The following is a 17773-nucleotide window of genomic DNA, read 5'->3' on the forward strand; positions in this document are numbered from 1 at the left end:
CGGTAGTACCGCAAAGGCAAGCGGTAGTACCGCTCCGGCGGTTCTACCGCTCATTGCTTCAATGCAACGGGGCTGGTCTGGTTCCTGCTGCACAAGCAGTAGTACCGCAGTGCCGCGTGGTAGTACTGTAGGCCCTTGCGGTAGTACCGCATGTCTAGTGCGGTAGTACCGCATGTTGCGGGCTGGATAAGTGGATAACGGTTGGATTTGTCCCTTCACTATAAAAGGCGAGTCTTCTTCTCCGAGTTGACTACCTCTTCCATCCCTAAGCTCCATTGTTGCTCTAAGCTTCATTTTCGCCCGATCTCTCTTCCTAGCCAATCAAACTTGTTGATTCTCTAGGGATTGGTTGAGAAGGCCTCGATCTACACTTCCACCAAGAGAAATTTGATTCCCCCACTAATGCCTTGCGAATCTTGTTACTCTTGTGTGTTTGAGCACCCTAGATGGTTGAGGTCACCGCGGAGCCATAGTCATTGATTAAGAAGAAGTGAGAATTGCCCGTTAATTGACGAAAACCCGAGCTAAAACTGATACAATCGGACCCATAAAATGGACACCATCGGCCAACCTGACCAACATTGTGTGTGTGTGTGTGTGTGTGTGTGTGTGTGTGTGTGTGTGCTGCAAAATATTAGATGAGGACGGACCCTCGTTCATAAGATGCAGGGAAGTCAAGAAACTATGGAGAAGTTTAGAGCTTGAAGGACTACGTCCACATGTCGGCTCCATATGGATATGCTAAAGAAGTAGTACAAGTACTAGACTTGCTGGAAGATCAAAGGGTGTTGGTTACATGCATGCTATGGAGGTGGTGGAGCCGTCGAAACAAGGTAAATGCTCGAGAAAAAGGGAGGCCTGCAAGAGGAATGCTACAGTTATGGAGTATTGGGCATCAGAATCCATCGATACGTAGGGAGCAGAGAGAGTGGCAGAAACCAATGGACGACGTCCTCAAAATCATTGTTGATGGGGCCTTTCATGAAGCAGCAATGTGTGGTGGCTGCTGGGGCTTTGTGATAAGGGATAATAACGGGGATGTTATGGGATTAGGAGCTGCTCGGATGGAACAATATGTGGCCAGTGCTATGCAAGCGGAAATGACGGCATGCCTTGAAGCTCTACAAGCAGCATCCGCCTGCATGGGAATGACTTCTGTCCAGCTCGAATCCGCCGGCCAATCCGCATGGGTATGTTGCTGCTAAAAGTGTGTTCTTTTTGGTTGTTTGGTTTGTGTCTTATAGAATATAAAGAAGATACAAAACATAAGAGAAAGGAAGAGCGAGAGAGGGAAGAGGTTTATGTGATGATTGGTATTCAACTACTAGAATATATATGTCCCGCTGCAACTCACAGGCAATTAGCTAGTAAGTATTACAAAATATTAAACGAATATTAGAAAAATGTTGAACATGTATTTAAAAAATGTTGAATGATTATTAAAATGTTGAGCAGGTATTCAAAAAATGTTGAATAAGTGTTCGGGCAATGTTGAACGTGTATATAAAAAATGTTGATCATTTATTAAAAAAATGTTTTTGACATATATGAAAAATTAGAGTGAAAACGAAAACAAACATAAAAAACAAAAGAAAAACCAATAACTGAGAAGAAAAAAGAAAGCCAAACAAAAATGGAGGAGAAAAAAGAAAAAAAACAAAAAAAAAAGACAACAAAGGTGGAAAGAAAAGAAAAAAACAATAAAAACAGAAAAAAATGGAGAAAAACAAAAAAAATAAAAATAAAACGGAGAATAAACAATGAATAACGCAGCTTGTTTCGTGTTAACAACTGTCATCCTACTTACATATCACAAACATTGGCCACCACATCCATAAAGACACGAATAGGCCCTGCGTTGCTCCTTCCCCGGGGCGACACGGGCGGCGCCGCCAGCTCCCCCCGGCCAAAGTCGGCGCGGAGCCGTTGATAATCCCCAAGTGCAAGGAATCATCGTAGCAATTTTCCAAAGATGGAAGTGATAAGTATGGAGCGTCGAACCCACAAGGAGCTAAAGGTAAGATCAATATTCTCTCAAGTCCTATCTGTCACTGATACGACTATACGTGCACCGAACGTTTGCTTCCATATAGAAACAAGAAATAAAACTACATTATGGGTATGAAGAGGATAACTTTGCATGATATCAGAGAACTAAAATATAAAAATAGATGTTGTTACCATAAAGTTAGAATATATTACTATATATTATAAATAGCGAGTGTGGAATAATGATGGGTCGATGTGCAGAATTGTCCTAAGGCAATTGTTAACAAGATCGGTAGTCGTCATTGCAATTTCTGTTGGAAATATGCCCTAGAGGCGATAATAAAATGGTTATTATTATATTTCCTTGTTCATGATAATCTTTTATTATCCATGCTATAGTTGTATTGACCGAAAACTCAAATACATATGTGGATACATAGACAACATGTCCCTAGTAAGCCTCTACCGGACTAGCTCGTTGATCAAAGATGGCTATGGTTTCCTAGCCATGGACATGAGTTGTCATTTGATAACGGATCACATCATAAGGAGAATGATGTGATGGACAAGACCCAAACTATGAATGTATCAAGTTTATTGCTATTGTTTTTCTGCATGTCAAGTATATGTTCCTATGACCATGAGATCATGCAACTCACTGACACCGGAGGAGTGCATTGCGTGTACCAAACATTGCAACGTAACTGGGTGACTGTAAAGGTGCTCTACAGGTATCTCCGGGTGTGTGTGTTGAGTTGGCATGGATCAAGACTGGGATTTGTCACTCCGTTTGACGGAGAGGTATCTCAGGGCCCACTCGGTAATAAAAAATCACAATAAGCTTGCAAGCATGGGTGTGCGGATCAGCGGAGGTGCGGGGCTGGTTTCGGTCGGCCGTGTGAGGATGTTCGTCGAGTCTGCTCCGAGCGCAAGATGCTCGGATTTGGCCGGCCGGCAGTGGCGGCGCCTACGGGCGTCATTCCCCTTCTTGATGGCGCCGTCGTGGAGTTCTTCGACCCGCTTCATCCTTGGATCTGGTTCTTCGGGTGAAAGCCACCTGTCTGGTTCGGGCAACGAAGTCGTTCCTGCAGCATTCCCCCTTTGGGGCGTTGCTTTGTAGACCGTGGATCCTTCTCCGTGCTTCCCTTGGGCTAGATGTACACAGCATCATGGTTGGCAGGTGGCCAACCGGTGATGCGAAGTGGGTGTGGCGTTGTGATGTGTGTGGCGACGACGATGGTGGCGAGCAGAGCCGGGTCGCGGCTTGTCCCTCTGATGTCGGAGGTCCAGGGCGCCAATGGGTGTGCCTATGCTGGTTTCTGGCTGTGACAGAGAAGTCGAAGCTGCGGACGGCGGGGCCACTGCGGCAACGATGACTCCATGAGGGCGGTTTTCGGTGGACGGTGCTCTTTGGATGTTGCTCTGGACTAGGCGATGCGAGGCTTGCAACTTTCTCCTGTGAAGCTCGTCGGCAAAATCGGAGCTGCCATGTCCTTGACGTTTCGGTCGACTGCTTGGCGTTTGTGGCCAGGTCGTCCGTGAGTGCCCCATGTGAGGTTTGTAATCTAGGTTTCCGCCCGGTTTTCCTCTAATTAACCGAGCAACTCTCTTCTTCTTAATCTTTTGCCTCGTTTCAAAACAAACACTGGCCTAGCACAGGTGGCTAGTGAACTGGGCACCCCATTTCTCTTCCTTTTTCGTTCAGTAATTGCACGCGAATTGGCCGACCCAAGTAGTAGACCCCTTCTTGAGTGGTTCTCCGGTGTATCCGACGACGAAAAGGAGGCAATGATTCAGGCAACGTACGGCTTATGGTTGGCGAGGAACAAGGCGAGGGACGGAAAAAGGATACAACAGCCACATGCGATAATGGAAGCAGTACATGCTCATATGGTGGAATGGACAAATGCCCACCAGCCCAAGGTACGCACGAGGAAGGTGAAGGAAGTGTAGAAGTGGGCAGCGCCGGCGGAGGGATGAATTAAGATCAACTCAAACGGAGCTGTGTCCAAAGCTGGCGATAAGGCGGGATGTGGTGCAGTGTTACGGGACCACAATGGTGCGTGCGGGAAAAAACCGCCAACCTATTGGATCACGGATCCAGGCCCAGTACGATTTGGCCCACGAAAGACTTATCTATTTGATTCAGCCCATTGAAGTTACAGTCGAGCAGTTGCGTTTCTCTTCTTCCGCTTCGTCTCTTCGGCCGGAGTCCTCCTCCAGACTTCCGGAGACCCCACGCGATGCGCCCCGCGGCCTCGAAGGCGGCCGGGAAGGAGAAGAGCAGGAGGAAGGGCGCCGGCGCCGGCGCCGGAGAGCATCTCCTCACCGACCGCGTCCTCTCCCTCCGCGCCCGCCTGCACGACGCCCTCTCCCTCGGCCTCGCCAGGTAATTTCCCCGCCCTTCCCCGCCCTTCGTCTTCACGGCCTAGATTTCCCGTCTTCTCCCCGATTCAGGGGCAGAGTAGATTCTCCTTGGGTAGATTCATAAGCGAGATTTAGCTAGCTGCTGCTTGGTGGCGTAAGGCTAGATGCAACCTAGATGATCTTAGCTTGGTGATAGCTTTATGCAGTAGCCCGAAGCAAAATTCGAGGGCTAAAGACAGTCTGCATCGCTATGATTTCACAAATGTGTGTTGCAGAGGCATTGGCGATAGGCCGGTTCATATCGGAAGCCACAAGAAACAGTAGCACCCCCAATCTCGCTGCTGAAATGCCACCACAGCCTACAAAATCCACCAAGGGGCACAGCACAAAGCACAATGAGATGAAGCAGGCACCGATTGACATTGTACTTAGGACCAGAATGTCAGGAACCATCAAATTGCCACTGCACCAGCCACCCGCCGTCGCCTTTCCCTTGAATGGGGAAAAATATATGCATCTTCTGATTTCTTGTATTATTCATCATGTTAGGTCTGATGGCCACGGTGCAAAAAAATGGCAGTCTACTGATGCTGGAATTCAGTCTCACGCGATCAAAGCAGTGACTGCTTTTCTCGGTTGTTTGTCAACTGAAATGTTGCGGCTTCCTCCTATAAAGGTAAACTGGGAGTCAGTTGTTGAAATAAACTGTGCATATTAGATGATTTTGTTTAAATCGTGCACTCTTTGTTGTGACCATTTTATTTTCTTAACCAGGAGTCAGTTTCGGATATTCTCGTACTCCTGGAAGGTGTTCTTCAGACAAAGAACATTTCAATTTTGATCCAAGCAGCAGATGTGAGCTCAAAGTTAGTTTCCAGCATAGGCAATTCGATTCGGCAATACCCAATTTTGGAGATTGTTTCGCCCCTCTCATGCCAGTTGTCGGCACACCAGTTACCTACAGCTATCTCATGTGCAAGGGCAATGAATTGCATATTGAATAGCCTAGTGACGGCGAGAGGTTCAACTCATGCAGAAATTTTGGAAACCTTGGAGAGAACCAATGCAGTTGCAAGTATTGTTTCAGCTCTGCAGAGTTACACTCCTGATGTCCATCCATTGAGTTATCTGACCGAGATGATATCACTACTAAGAACCATACTGTGGATTTGGCCTTCCTCAAGATACCATGTATGGAGTAATGGTAACCTGATGGGCAAGTTAGCACATTTCTGTCTTGCCACTGAAACAATGGTTGTTGCTAAAGTTCTTAGGCTGTATGCTGCTTTAGGTACATCTGTTTGGTAATTCTCCTCTTTGACTTCAGTATTAATATTTGAAATATTTTTTTTCTACTTTACTTCCTTTTATGTTTCTAAACATTTGTAACTGCAACTCAGCTTTATGTGGCCATGGAGCTGTCATCCTTCTCAAGAATGATGTCTTAATGGCTAAGATTTGTGAGCTCGTGGGAACGTCCCATCCGAGTAGTACTAGGATTGAAGCGTTCAGACTCTGCCATGTTCTTTTGGTGAGTTACATCACTTCAGTTTGGGTAACTAATCTAACATATGAATTGTAATTGTAATGTCTTCTGTTTTACTAATATCAAAATTGCATTTATCATCTGCAGAGGTCTTCGAAGGGCTGTAGTCAGTTAATGACTTCACGTTGCCAGCCTATTGTTGAAGGCATAATCGATGCAATGCGTGCAAAGGATGATAAATTGTTAGTAACAGAGGGGTGTCGTACTGCACTGCTGGTCCTACGTTATGCTGGGAATCATCATCAATGCTTTTGGTCTAATGCCATTGATAAAGTATTATATAGCATTCTTACCGGTCGCTGCCTCTCCTCGCATCAAAGTGATAAAGTTTTGTGCGATGATGAGCTATTTGATATGGTTTCCAAAAACTTCATGGATATACATCCATACGTCTGGGATATACTTGGATATCTAGTGGTGCATTGCACGGAGGATCACCATCCTGTAAGGAAAGGGAAAGGTCATAGCTTGCACGCACTGATATCTTGTGCTTGGTAGGTACTAGGTACTATCCTACTCGAGAGTTAATTTTCTGTTGTGTAGTTTTCTTTCTGTACCGTAATGAACTTGCAGGAGAATGATGTGAACCTATTCATGTTCTCATCCTGCTCTTGGTGTGCAGCTTGCTGGCCACAGATGTTATGCGCAAAAGCAGCCCCATGACATTATCCAAAGATGTACAGGAGCCGGCTTTGAGGGCAGTTTTGATGATGCTTCTCTCTCCCAATGGATATATTCAGTATGAGGCAAGTTTTAAACTTTCAGAAGGTCTTCCATATTTGGGTGATGGCTATTTGAACGTTCTATTGTCATCATTAGAATCAAATACTACGAGAAGTGTTGCCACATCTTTTGACAGTTTCAAAATTATGACCAACCTCATGAACCTAGCATGTTTGGTGCTGTCACGACCTTACCATAATCTCCTTAACAAGAGGAATCCTGTTGATGTGTTGTCCATCATTATCAAGGAATGTCTCCACAATAATATACATATTACGAGGTCAAAAGTCACTTCCCATCTGCATTTTTGTTTTGAAGGAAGTTCATGCTGTTGCTATCTTGGTGAAGAGTGGGAGGGTGAAAACATAGTCTTATTCTACGGTCTTGTTGGGCTGTTTAATCTTCTGAGGAGCACTACTTTAGTTTGTGTTCAGTGTAAGAGGAAGTTGGATGTTGGGATTCTGTGCCATGACTGCAGAGATCAGTATACCGAAGATTTTCTTATAGTTCTTCAATGTGCTCTAAGTCAAAGCTTGAGTTCTGGACCGAAGCTCTATATTGCACACATCCTGAGTTTGTTTGGCCTCTGCGGTTCTCCAAGCAAGTTGGGCGGGAAGATGAGTAGTGCATTAGATAATAACGATCTAGCTGATCTGGAACTTTTGCTTTCAGATGGTGAATCTATAAATGCTCACACAGCCATCATATCAGCAAGGTGTCCTAAGCTGTTGCCATCTGTAAAATATCTACTTGGCAGCGACGAAAAAGCTAAAGATGAATGGGGAAAATCAGTGTACCGAGTTCAAATGTCTGATCGTGTAGATAGCCACGCCTTGAAGAAGATTTTGGAGTACACATATACTGGTTTTGTGATGGTAGGTGATGACATTGTTAAACCAGTAAGGACACTTGCGAAGTATTGTAACCTGAAATCATTGGCAGAAATGCTTCAGAAAGAGCAACCCAGATGGAACTCCAATTATACCAGATATGATCTTACCGTTGCACTTGGACCAGTTGAGCATTCGTTCTCGTAAGTCAGCCTTAAACTACCTAGTTCGTTGATGGCTGTCATTTTAGTTGTCCCTAAGATTATGTGTACTTACAATGTTTGGTGGCTGTCATTTGCTAAAATTCGTTACATTTGTTCTACATTGTAGAGTTTTCTTTGTCATAGATTATAGCCTCGAAGCAGATCATAGCTGCCTTCCATTCTTCTGCTCTTTCTAGTTTTCATTAGCTTGCCATGAATTGTTTCTTTATGTGTATTGATCCAGGGACATAATTTTGGAGGCTCAATCAAATGAGGAAATGAAGTGTGACCACGGGCCGTGCCAATTGTCAACCCCGCACGTTCATAGCCACAAAATCGTGCTGATAATGAGCTGCGATTACCTCCGGGCATTATTTCGATCCGGGATGCACGAGAGGTGAGCCTTTTGGTCCTTAATAATACTTACCACAAAGTACAAACAGTTTCGGCCAACATTTTCACAAAGGCCATGTGTTGAGTTCTTCATGTGATTGATGAGAATTACACGTGCAGCTTCTCTGACGTTATTAGGGTTCCACTCGGGTGGCAAGCGCTGGACAAACTAGTCCAGTGGTTCTACTCGGGCGAGCTGCCGAAAGCCGCCCTCGACTGCCGGTGGAACAACCTGAGCAGCGACGGGCAGCGCTCCCACCTGAACGCCTACGCGGAGCTGTCTTCGCTTGCCGAGTTCTGGTTCCTGGAGGGGGTGAAGGAGGAGAGCCTCGAGGTGGTCTCGTCCCTCCTGGAGTCGAGCACGAGCGCCGCCGCGGTCGAGTTCGTCGCCTTCGCGGCCAACCTGGGCCAGTGGGAGATGGTCGAGGCCGGCGTCCGGAGCGTGGCGCACCTGTACCCCCGGCTGCGGGACTCGGGCCGGCTGGAGCATCTCGACGACGAGCTGCTCAACATGGTGCGGACCGAGTACGTCCGGTACTCGCAGCACGGAGGCGGGCAGAGGTGACTGAGTACGTGAACCTGAACACAAATCACCGTCCGCTTTGTAGACACAGGGATGCTGTCATAGTTTTTTCACAGAGAATATGCAGTGTATTATTGTCTGGGTTAGCAGAGCTGTTACTCGTGCCTGCATGGTGCGCATGGTGCACATGGTCACGCAGGGGGTCGAAGGTGTGCCGACCCGACCGACCCACTGACAGGCACACGCCGCACACATCACAACGGACATTTTTCTTTCTCTTTTTCCTTTTTGCGGATCATCACAACGGACATCTGGTCACTGCACTCCGGTGATCAACGCTAGTGCCGAAGTCATCAACGCTAGCGCACCGTCCCACTCAGCTCATGCCAACGAACTACTCCCTCCGTTCCGAATTACTTGTCTTAGATTTGTCTAGATACGTAGGTATCTAGCATTAAAATGAGTCTAGATACATCCGTATCTAGACAAATCCAAGACAAGTAATTCGAAACGGAGAGAGTACTTGCCCCAACTGAATAACCCACGGATCTCTCATCAATCATCACAGGAAAACGAACAAACAGAAAAAAATCAACTTGGTCCGTCAGTCAACAGGGCCAGCTCGTACGGGAAGTACAGGCTGTCCTCGCCCGCCCCGCCACACACGCGCTAGAGTCCAAAACAAAACCAGCGTAGGGTTCCATAAAAAAAACGCAAGTAGCCCCTCCCGCTGCCCCCCTCCGCGACATCACATGGCTAATCGTAATCGCCCTCCAAACCAGAGCGACCAACGGAACGGAGAAAACTAGATTAAACTAGTTGCAATCTTGTTGGGTGTGTCGACCGGCGCGTGGTCAGCAGGGCCCTGCCTCCCGGCGCCGCGGCAGGAAGTCACGCCCACCCGGCCCCTCGCCGGCCGTCAGATCCCAGATGGGCGCGCGTCGCGTCGTGCCGTGCCATCACACGGCGCAGGCGATGAGGCGTCGACGCGACGCACCACCGGCCACGTACGTAGTACTACAGGTGCATGCCTGGGGCTGGGGGGCTCGGCCTCATCACGGACGTATAGTGCCGGACCGGCGCGCACCAAAAATGATGGGGCACCCGGCAGCGCTGCGCGGCACGGGTTCTGAATCCTCTGATCCCTCTCCTCCTCCGAGTTCCAGCCTTCTCCAGACGGTAGGGGCAGGCCATGATGATTTCCCTTTGTCGTTGCTGCCGCTCAGTCATCACTGGTGCTAGATGCCAAGATGTGCATTTCAGGGCTCAGGCGCTCACCATCGAGTGCGCCTGCCTGCCCGCCTGCATCTCCCTTTTCTTTATCCATTTCTCACCTTTTCAACCAGGCTCGTGTCGACAGGGCTTTCGAGCTAGTTTGGTTCGCATCCTGGGGAAGTCTGGCCTCGCCTGGCGCGTGCCTGGACGTCACATGTGAGTTGTTTGGTTCACGTCCTGAAAATGCCTGGTATAGCCTGGCCTGGGGTTTGCATGTAGGCGGTTAGCCTGGGCGGTGCAGCCAGGGAGGTAATTAGCCTGAGCGAGGCGTGAGAATTCGGGCGCCTGGGCACACAAAACAACTGCCTGGGCTTTAAATATAGAAATTGTTCCCCGTACATGGGCCCATGAGCTGATTTTTTTATTCCTAATGGCCATCCAGGCTCAGGGCAGTAGCCAAACGCCTCTCATCCATCGTTGCCTGGCGAGGCAGAAAAACAATCTGAATCCGTGTCCACGCCAGGCAGCCCCATCGCCCAGGCACGCAGCCGTGGACACGATCCAAACTAGCCCTTCGTCCGCCATCATGGGCGGGCTCGCATCGATCTCTGCCGGTGGTCAGGCAGCTCGCTCGCCCGGCGCAAATGCGCGCCACATGGCCTTCTCATTGCTCACACAAATACACAATGGATTGCTCCCCAACAATGTGGTTTGTTCGGGCGAGGGATCGTGATCTTTGCTTGCTTAATTGCCTCGTGCCCTCGTCCGTCCCTCGGTCTGTACTGTGTTGTAAACACGCCATTGACCGCGACCGCGAGAGGGTAGCCAGGGATGCATGTTCCTTCCAACCGACTGTTCCATTCACTAGTAAGTAGTCTATAGTCTAGTCCAGCGTCGTAGCTCCTACGCCTACGCCGTAGCACGGTACGCTGGCCATACAGTAATGGTGGCCACTCTACACACATGGCTAGCCGCTGGACGCGATCTGATCCGGGTCATCGGCCGGGCGACACGCACGGTTCGACGGGCCTTTGCTTACGCGCCAATGGCGCTCTGGCTGCCGGAGCTCGTACCGTTGTACCCAGGGCCACGCACGCTCATTACCCCGTGCCTCCGCTGGCCTACGCACGCGTCGGCCACTGCTGCGGCACTGCATCACCCACCGATGCAGCAGCAGCGAGCCAGCCAGGAGAGACGAGAACGACCGCGCCCGTGCATGCGCGCGCATGCATGCGTCGAGGCAGCTCTGCTCCATGGCCGGGCAGTGCAAGCGGCCAGCGGTACCCGCGGGGCTCATGGTGTCATCGTCCTCGTCGCAGGCAGAGGCAGGCAGGCGGTTGCACGAGAGCGGATCGGGAACCTGGAGCGGGGCAAAGGGTGGCTGTAGGGCGAAAGGCGCCACGGAAAAGGACACGGCCGGGCGGGGGAAAGGAGGAGCGAAAGGCAGTGGCGCGCGCAGCGCACGCAGGCGGCCGGAATTTAAAAAGGCCGGGAGAGCAGGGGACGGGCCTCCTCCCCGGCGTCAGCCCACATGGGCGCGGGAGCGTGTACGGGACCCGCCGCGGCAGTGGAGGGAGGAAGCTCGGCCGCGGCGGCCACGTTGGCTGTCAGCGACGGAGCGTGGCCATGATGCCGTAACGGGCATGCAGGGGCGCGGGGACGGAGGCTTTGGTGTCAGCGTGTCTATTTTAGTTCTGGGGGCGCTGGCGTAGGAGTAATTTTCTCTCCTGCGCGAATATTCACGGGGAGAGCACATGCGGCACAGTGCCCTACCGGATGCCGATGGATCCAGATCAAGCCGGGCCGGCTCAGCTCTTGTTGAGTGCTCTGGACCGGCCGGTTCAGCCCTTGCTGCGGCGAAATGGGTGGGCTCTGGACCGGGCGCCTACTGGCTAGTGCTAGTGGCTGGGCTCCTGCCACGGCTGCTGACTTCGATGCAGATAAGCACGGAAAATGAGGGGCTCGCCACCTCCCGTTGCTCTGCCCTAGAAAGGCCACTCCAACTGTTTGCCTGCATTTGTAACAGCGCTGTGCCAGCTCGATCGATCGGTGCATCTGCTGGTTTGAACAATGACAAGAGTGTGGATCTCTTCAAAAACAGCATCCGGTTGGAAAAACATCTTGTGATCTTTTTTCTTGCAAACAACCAAATCAGAATCAGATGCGCTAGCTACAACGGCCTTGAGGATTGAGGAGAAGAGCAAAACTCCAAATTTACAGTCAAGAGAAAAGAAAAACAGTCAATTGATTAGACCTTCTCATCAGCACCCCAAAGAACAAACCAAATCAGTTAAAACCCCAACAAAGCGCTATGCATCCATCATTGCGTCCCTAACCTAGCCCGTCGCTATCCATGCACGACGACGCCCTCGATCGCAGTCTCTTCCGGCAGATCACCCGCAGGGCCTCGGCAGCTCGCCGCTCCACCGCTGCGGCGTCGGCGTCGGCGCCGTCTTCCGGCCCAGGGTCGACGACCGCGACGACGACCTCAGAGACGACGAGTCCTTGCTGGCTGCCGACTCCTTCTTGTCCTTGAAGAAGCCGAACACCGGCCGCGAGCAGACCGGCACGTTGAGCACCACGGGCGCCACGCGGACGCCGGACGAGTAGGACCGGTCGACGGCACGGGCCATGGACCGCGACCTCGCCGCCGCGTGCAGGCTGCACGGGGAGCTGCAGCTGCGCTCCAGGCCCTGCTGGAACACGATCTTGCCCGAGGAGTTCATGCGCGGGGAGTCCACGGAGAGGCACCTGGACGCGTCCTGCCTGGGCGGCGACGGCCGGCGGCGCGCGGGGCTGTGGGCCGCGCGGCTGGAGGTGGAGTGGCGGTGGGAGGAGCGGACCAGGCGGAGGCGGGGAGGGTTGGGGTCGGCGGCGGAGTCGAGGGAGAAGCGCGGGTTGACGTCGTCGTGGTCGTGGCCGGAGGAGGACGAGGATGAGGAGTGCGAGAAGCGGGAGGAGGCGAGCGAGAGCGAGGCCTCCGAGTCGGAGCTGTCGCGGAGGAGCGGCGCCGACGCGAGGTCCGACGCGGTGCCCGTGGACGCCCGCCCGCCGTTGCTCCGCTGCAGGAGGAATTTGAGCGACCTCGCCGCCGACGAGCCCGTCGTCGTCGTCGTTCTCCCGGGAGTCTTCGCCAATGCGGCCGCTGGCGACGGCGACTGCGGCTGCGAGGGCGTCCTCGGGCTCTGGGCTGTGGCCGCCCTCTTGAGCCCGAGCAGCTCGCGCCACCGGCTCGAGCAGCTGGGCGCCTTGGGCGAGAACACGTACTGGTCGGCAGCGCCAGCCGCCGCGCCGCCGCGGATCGGCTTCATCGGCTCCGGAGACGCCGGCATTGCCTCCAGCCGGCGCGGACGCGGCGCGGCGGCAGGCTCCGGCTCTGGCGCGGCGGCAGCAGAAGCATCAGCCCGGCGGAGCGGGAGCAGCTTCCCGTCGGCGAAGAGCTCGTCCGCGGGAAGCATGCTGGTGGTGCAGCCGCCCCCGCCGAGGCTGAACTCGAAGTCGATGAAGTCCTTGGAGATCGCGGGCGCGGCCACGGCGGGGTGCACGGGAGAAGCAGAAGACACGACGACAGCCGGCGCCTCCTCGGGCGCATCGCGGCCGAACGAGGCGCGGCAGCCATACGTGGGCGCGGCTGCTGCCGCAGGGACCAGGCTACTCGCGACGGCGGAGGTCATTGCCGGCGGCAAGCTAGGCGCATCCACGGGCGGGATCACACGCGCACGCTAATCTGCAGATCGCACTCTCACACTAGCCAGACGACAGACTGCGGCGAATCTCGTGTAGGTGGGGGTGGGAGCGGGAGCGAGCCGGGGTAAAGGATTCTGGTAAAGGCTCGTCGTGTATATATAAGCGGGGCGGGGTCACGGTGAAAATGTGCCGTTTGGGTGCGCTGGCGGGCGAACCGGGCTGGCTGGCTGGCTGGCTGGACGGGGTCCGGTTCGTGGAAAGCAGATTGCGGTGTGGTCCTTACGGGTGCGCGCAGAGGCAAAATACAGGCGCGGCAGGCTCGTCGGGTTGCGGGTTTTCGTTTGTAAAAAACGGCACCGGCCGGATCGGTACAGCTACGGCCAGAGTGGCCGAGCGCAGCAAACATGGGGTTTTGTTCAATGGTTTTGGGAATGAATTTTTATGCTGGGTTTATATCTGACCAAGGTAGCCTTGGGGGAGGGGAAATTCAGATTGTGGTAGAATTAATAACGAGATTTAAGGACAGAATAGGCTGTCAATATGTGAGTACAAAGCAAAGGTTCAAGTTCGACCATCTTTTGTCTCAAAATGCAGGTGGAAACGTTGGGGTTTTGATTTGTTCAATGGTTTTGGGGAATTTGGATATGTTTGCACCTCCCAGCTTATTATATGACCAATGTAACCTTGAAAGAGGAATCGGACTTGACGAAATTTAAGAAAAGAATGTGATGTTAATATGTTACTAGTTCACATCAAAGGTTCGACACCGACCTTCTGAGTATCAAAATTTAGTTGGAAAAGTTTTCATTTTAATGTGTCCAATTGTTTAGGGAAAAATGGATACGTTTGCATCTCCCACCTTATTGTCTGGCCAGTGTAGGCTCGAAAGAGGAGGAGAAATTAACGAAATTTTAGGAACGAATGTGTTGTTAATATGTTAGTTCACATCAAATGTTTGAGTTCAACCATCTTTGTTTCAAAATGTAGTCGTAAACGTTTGGGTTTAACTTTTTCCAATGGTTTTAGGAATTTGGATACGTTTGCACCACCTAAGTTATTAGACCATAATATCTGAGGAATGTTCGTTGTGGGATCTGCCCCAACGTGAACCCCTTGCAAACCCTAGGTAATATGTCGCTACCAAAGCATCATGTGCGGGAGGATAGAAAAATGGGCCGGAATAATGCCCAGGTTATAGCCGCTATAAAAAAGTAGCAGGCCTAACATCCCAGAAAAACAAAAATAATTCAAACAAATTGCAATGATACAATTATAGAAAATATGCCATACCGTGTATTTTATTTGTCTAAAACAAAGAATCACATCAAAAAAATATGACTTTTTGCCATGATATGTACATAAAAAACTACTAGTCTGCCAAAATGAAGAAATAACAGTATTTTAGCTAAAAATGCTATCGTGTGAGAGCCGTACATGGCAAATTTTAAAAAGCAAAAAAAAAAGTCGTGATTGATATAATAAAAATGTCATGACACTAAAAAACCTACGATGCAAAAAATATTTAAAAACTTCCGAGCTTTGTATTTTCAAAAATAAAAAGTATCATACCAAAAAGAAAAATTACCATGATATAGATGAAAATTTCAATGCTCTTAATAGAGAAATGACATGCTCTTAAACAATAAAAGGGACATGTCTTAAGAATAAAAATACATGCTCTTAATAAATAAACATGCCATGGCAAAAACATCAAAAAAATGTTTTGCCATGGATTTATGGAAAATGCCATGACATCGTAGAAAATTTTGTCATGCTTTTGAGGAAACAATGCCAAGTTTGCAAGTACATAAAGATTTATGAAACGTGCCATCTTATCCTTTATGAAAATGCCATGGCAAAAAAAAAAATGCTCCCTTACATGGCATATGCCTATTAAACTTGTCGTGGCAAAATCAAATGAACAATCAAAAAACAAAATCAGACATAAAATGCCATGCCAGATGCATGTTAGAAACCCCATGATATTTGAAATAGAAATGCCATTTACACAAACATTTTTCACTACTGACGCAAAATTGCCATGGCAAAAATGTTGGGGAACGTAGCATGCAATTTCAAAAATATCCTACGATCACGCAAGATCTATCTAGGAGATGCATCACAACGAGAGGGGGAGAGTGTGCCCACGTACCCTCGTAGGCCGAAAGCAGAAGCGTTATGTAAATGCGGTTGATGTAGTCGAACGTCTTCACGATCCAACCGATCTAGCACCGAACGTACGGCACCTTCGAGTTCAGCACACGTTCAGCTCGATGACGTCCCTCGAACTCTTGATCCAGCAGAGGGTCGAGGGACAGTTTCGTCAGCATGACAGCGTGGTGACGGTGATGGTGATGTGATCCGCGCAGGGCTTCGCCTAAGCACTACTACGCTATGACCGGAGGAGTAAACTATGGAGGGGGCCACACACACGGCTAAGAGAATCTCTGATGTGCCTTTGGGGTGCCCCCCTGCCCCTGTATATAAAGGAGGGGGAGGAGGCGGCCGGCCTAGAGGGGGCGCACCAGGGGGGAGTCCTACTAGGACTCCGAGTCCTAGTAGGATTCCTCCTTCCTTTCCGAAGAAGCCAGGAAGGGGAAAGAGGTGGAGGAGAAGAGGAAAGGGGCCTGCGCCCCCCACCCCTAGTCCAATTCGGTTTGGGCTTCGGGGAAGTGCGCCTCCACCTGGCCACCGGCCTCCTTTCTCCACTAGGGCCCATGAAGGCCCAATAGTCCCCCGGGGGGTTTCGGTAACCGCCCGGTACTCCGAAAAATGTCTGAATCTTTCCGAAACCATTCCAGTGCCCGAACATAACCTTCCAATATATCAATCTTTACCTCTCGACCATTTCGAGACTCCTCGTCATGTCCGTGATCTCATCCGGGACTCCGAGCAAACTTCGGTCACCAAAACACATAACTCATAATACAAATCATCATCGAACGTTAAGCGTGCGGACCCTACGGGTTCGAGAACTATGTAGACATGATCGAGACACATCTCCGATCAATAACCAATAGAGGAACCTGGATGCTCATATTGGTTCCTACATATTCTACGAAGATCTTTATCGGTCAAACCGCATAACAATATATGATGTTCCCTTTGTCATCGGTATGTTACTTGCCCGAGATTTGATCGTAGTTATCTTCATACCTAGTTCAATCTCGTTACCGGCAAGTGTCTTTACTCGTTCCGTAATGCATCATCCCATAACTAACTCATTAGTCACATTGCTTGCAAGGCTTATAGTGATGAGCATTACCAAGAGGGTACAGAGATACCTCTCCGATACACGGAGTGACAAATCCTAATCTCGATCTATGCCAACTCAACAAACACCTTCAGAGACACCTGTAGAGCATCTTTATAATCACCCAGTTACGTTGTGACGTTGATAGCACACAAGGTGTTCCTCTGGTATTCGGGAGTTGCATAATCTAATAGTTAGAGGAACCTGTATAAGTCATGAAAAAAGCAATAGCAATAAAACTTAACGATCATTATGCTAAGCTAACGGATGGGTCTTGTCCATCACATCATTCTCTAGTGATGTGATCCCGTTCATCAAATGACAACACATGTCTATGGTCGGGAAACATAACCATCTTTGATTAACGAGCTAGTCAAGTAGGGGTATACTAGGGACACTTTGTTTTGTCTTATGTATCCACACATGTACTAAGTTTCCGGTTAATACAATTCTAGCATGAGTAATAAACATTTATCATGATATAAGAAAATATAAATAATAACTTTATTATTGCCTCTAGGGCATATTTCCTTCAAAAGTATATATTAAATACACCATGTTATGTTTTAAAAAACTGCCATGGCCTGTACAAATAATTTGCCATGAACGTAATAAAGGCCATAATAAGCTCAACAAAGAAAAGTTCCATACAATGAAAAATGCCAGGGTATGTATGAATTACCATGGAAAAGTTATAGAACTAGTGGTACAATTGTCGAAAAAATTGACAAGTTTCAATGAACAAACCCCCTCTACAAACTTCCACGTGATACCTATTAAATATGCAATGGAAGATGCATATTAAAAATGCCATGATATTTGAAATAAAAATGCCATGGTTTGTACAATAAAGATGCCATGTACACAAACATTTTTCACCAGTGACACAAAAAATACCATGGCAAAGTACATATTAAATATGTCATGGTACGTTATAAAAATTGTCATGGTTCATACAAGTAATTTGCCATGGATGTAAAAAAGGCCATACTAAGCTCTACAAACAAAAGTGGCATACAACAGAAAATGCCATTATATGTATGA

The 17773-nt window shown here is 49.5% G+C and overlaps 2 protein-coding genes across 2 annotated transcripts; one reads left to right on the forward strand and one right to left on the reverse strand.

The window, feature by feature from the left end:
* Positions 1–4174: 4174 nt before the first annotated feature.
* LOC119337840 (BTB/POZ domain-containing protein At1g04390-like) lies at positions 4175–8713 on the forward strand. The gene is made up of 8 exons (XM_037610070.1): positions 4175–4378; positions 4906–5032; positions 5131–5647; positions 5757–5887; positions 5990–6396; positions 6525–7658; positions 7903–8055; positions 8172–8713. The coding sequence occupies exons 1-8, from the start codon at positions 4233–4235 to the stop codon at positions 8614–8616; spliced, it is 3060 nt and encodes a 1019-aa protein (XP_037465967.1). The 5' UTR covers positions 4175–4232; the 3' UTR covers positions 8617–8713.
* Positions 8714–11897: 3184 nt separating this feature from the next.
* LOC119335746 (treacle protein-like) lies at positions 11898–13590 on the reverse strand. Its single transcript, XM_037607832.1, has one exon. The coding sequence runs from the start codon at positions 13461–13463 to the stop codon at positions 12183–12185; it is 1281 nt and encodes a 426-aa protein (XP_037463729.1). The 5' UTR covers positions 13464–13590; the 3' UTR covers positions 11898–12182.
* Between the last annotated feature and the right edge of the window lie 4183 nt (positions 13591–17773).

Source organism: Triticum dicoccoides, chromosome 7B (genome assembly GCF_002162155.2).
Source record: "Triticum dicoccoides isolate Atlit2015 ecotype Zavitan chromosome 7B, WEW_v2.0, whole genome shotgun sequence".
NCBI classification, from domain to species: Eukaryota; Viridiplantae; Streptophyta; class Magnoliopsida; order Poales; family Poaceae; genus Triticum; species Triticum dicoccoides.

Excerpts from the sequence above, each read along its gene's own strand:
- LOC119337840 (XM_037610070.1), top strand. The coding sequence starts at position 4,233 with ATGCGCCCCGCGGCCTCGAAGGCGGCCGGGAAGGAGAAGAGCAGGAGG. Across the intron at positions 5,648-5,756 it reads TAGGCTGTATGCTGCTTTAG|CTTTATGTGGCCATGGAGCT; the intron begins GTACATCTGTTT and ends ACTGCAACTCAG. Across the intron at positions 8,056-8,171 it reads CGATCCGGGATGCACGAGAG|CTTCTCTGACGTTATTAGGG; the intron begins GTGAGCCTTTTG and ends TTACACGTGCAG.
- LOC119335746 (XM_037607832.1), bottom strand. The coding sequence starts at position 13,463 with ATGACCTCCGCCGTCGCGAGTAGCCTGGTCCCTGCGGCAGCAGCCGCG.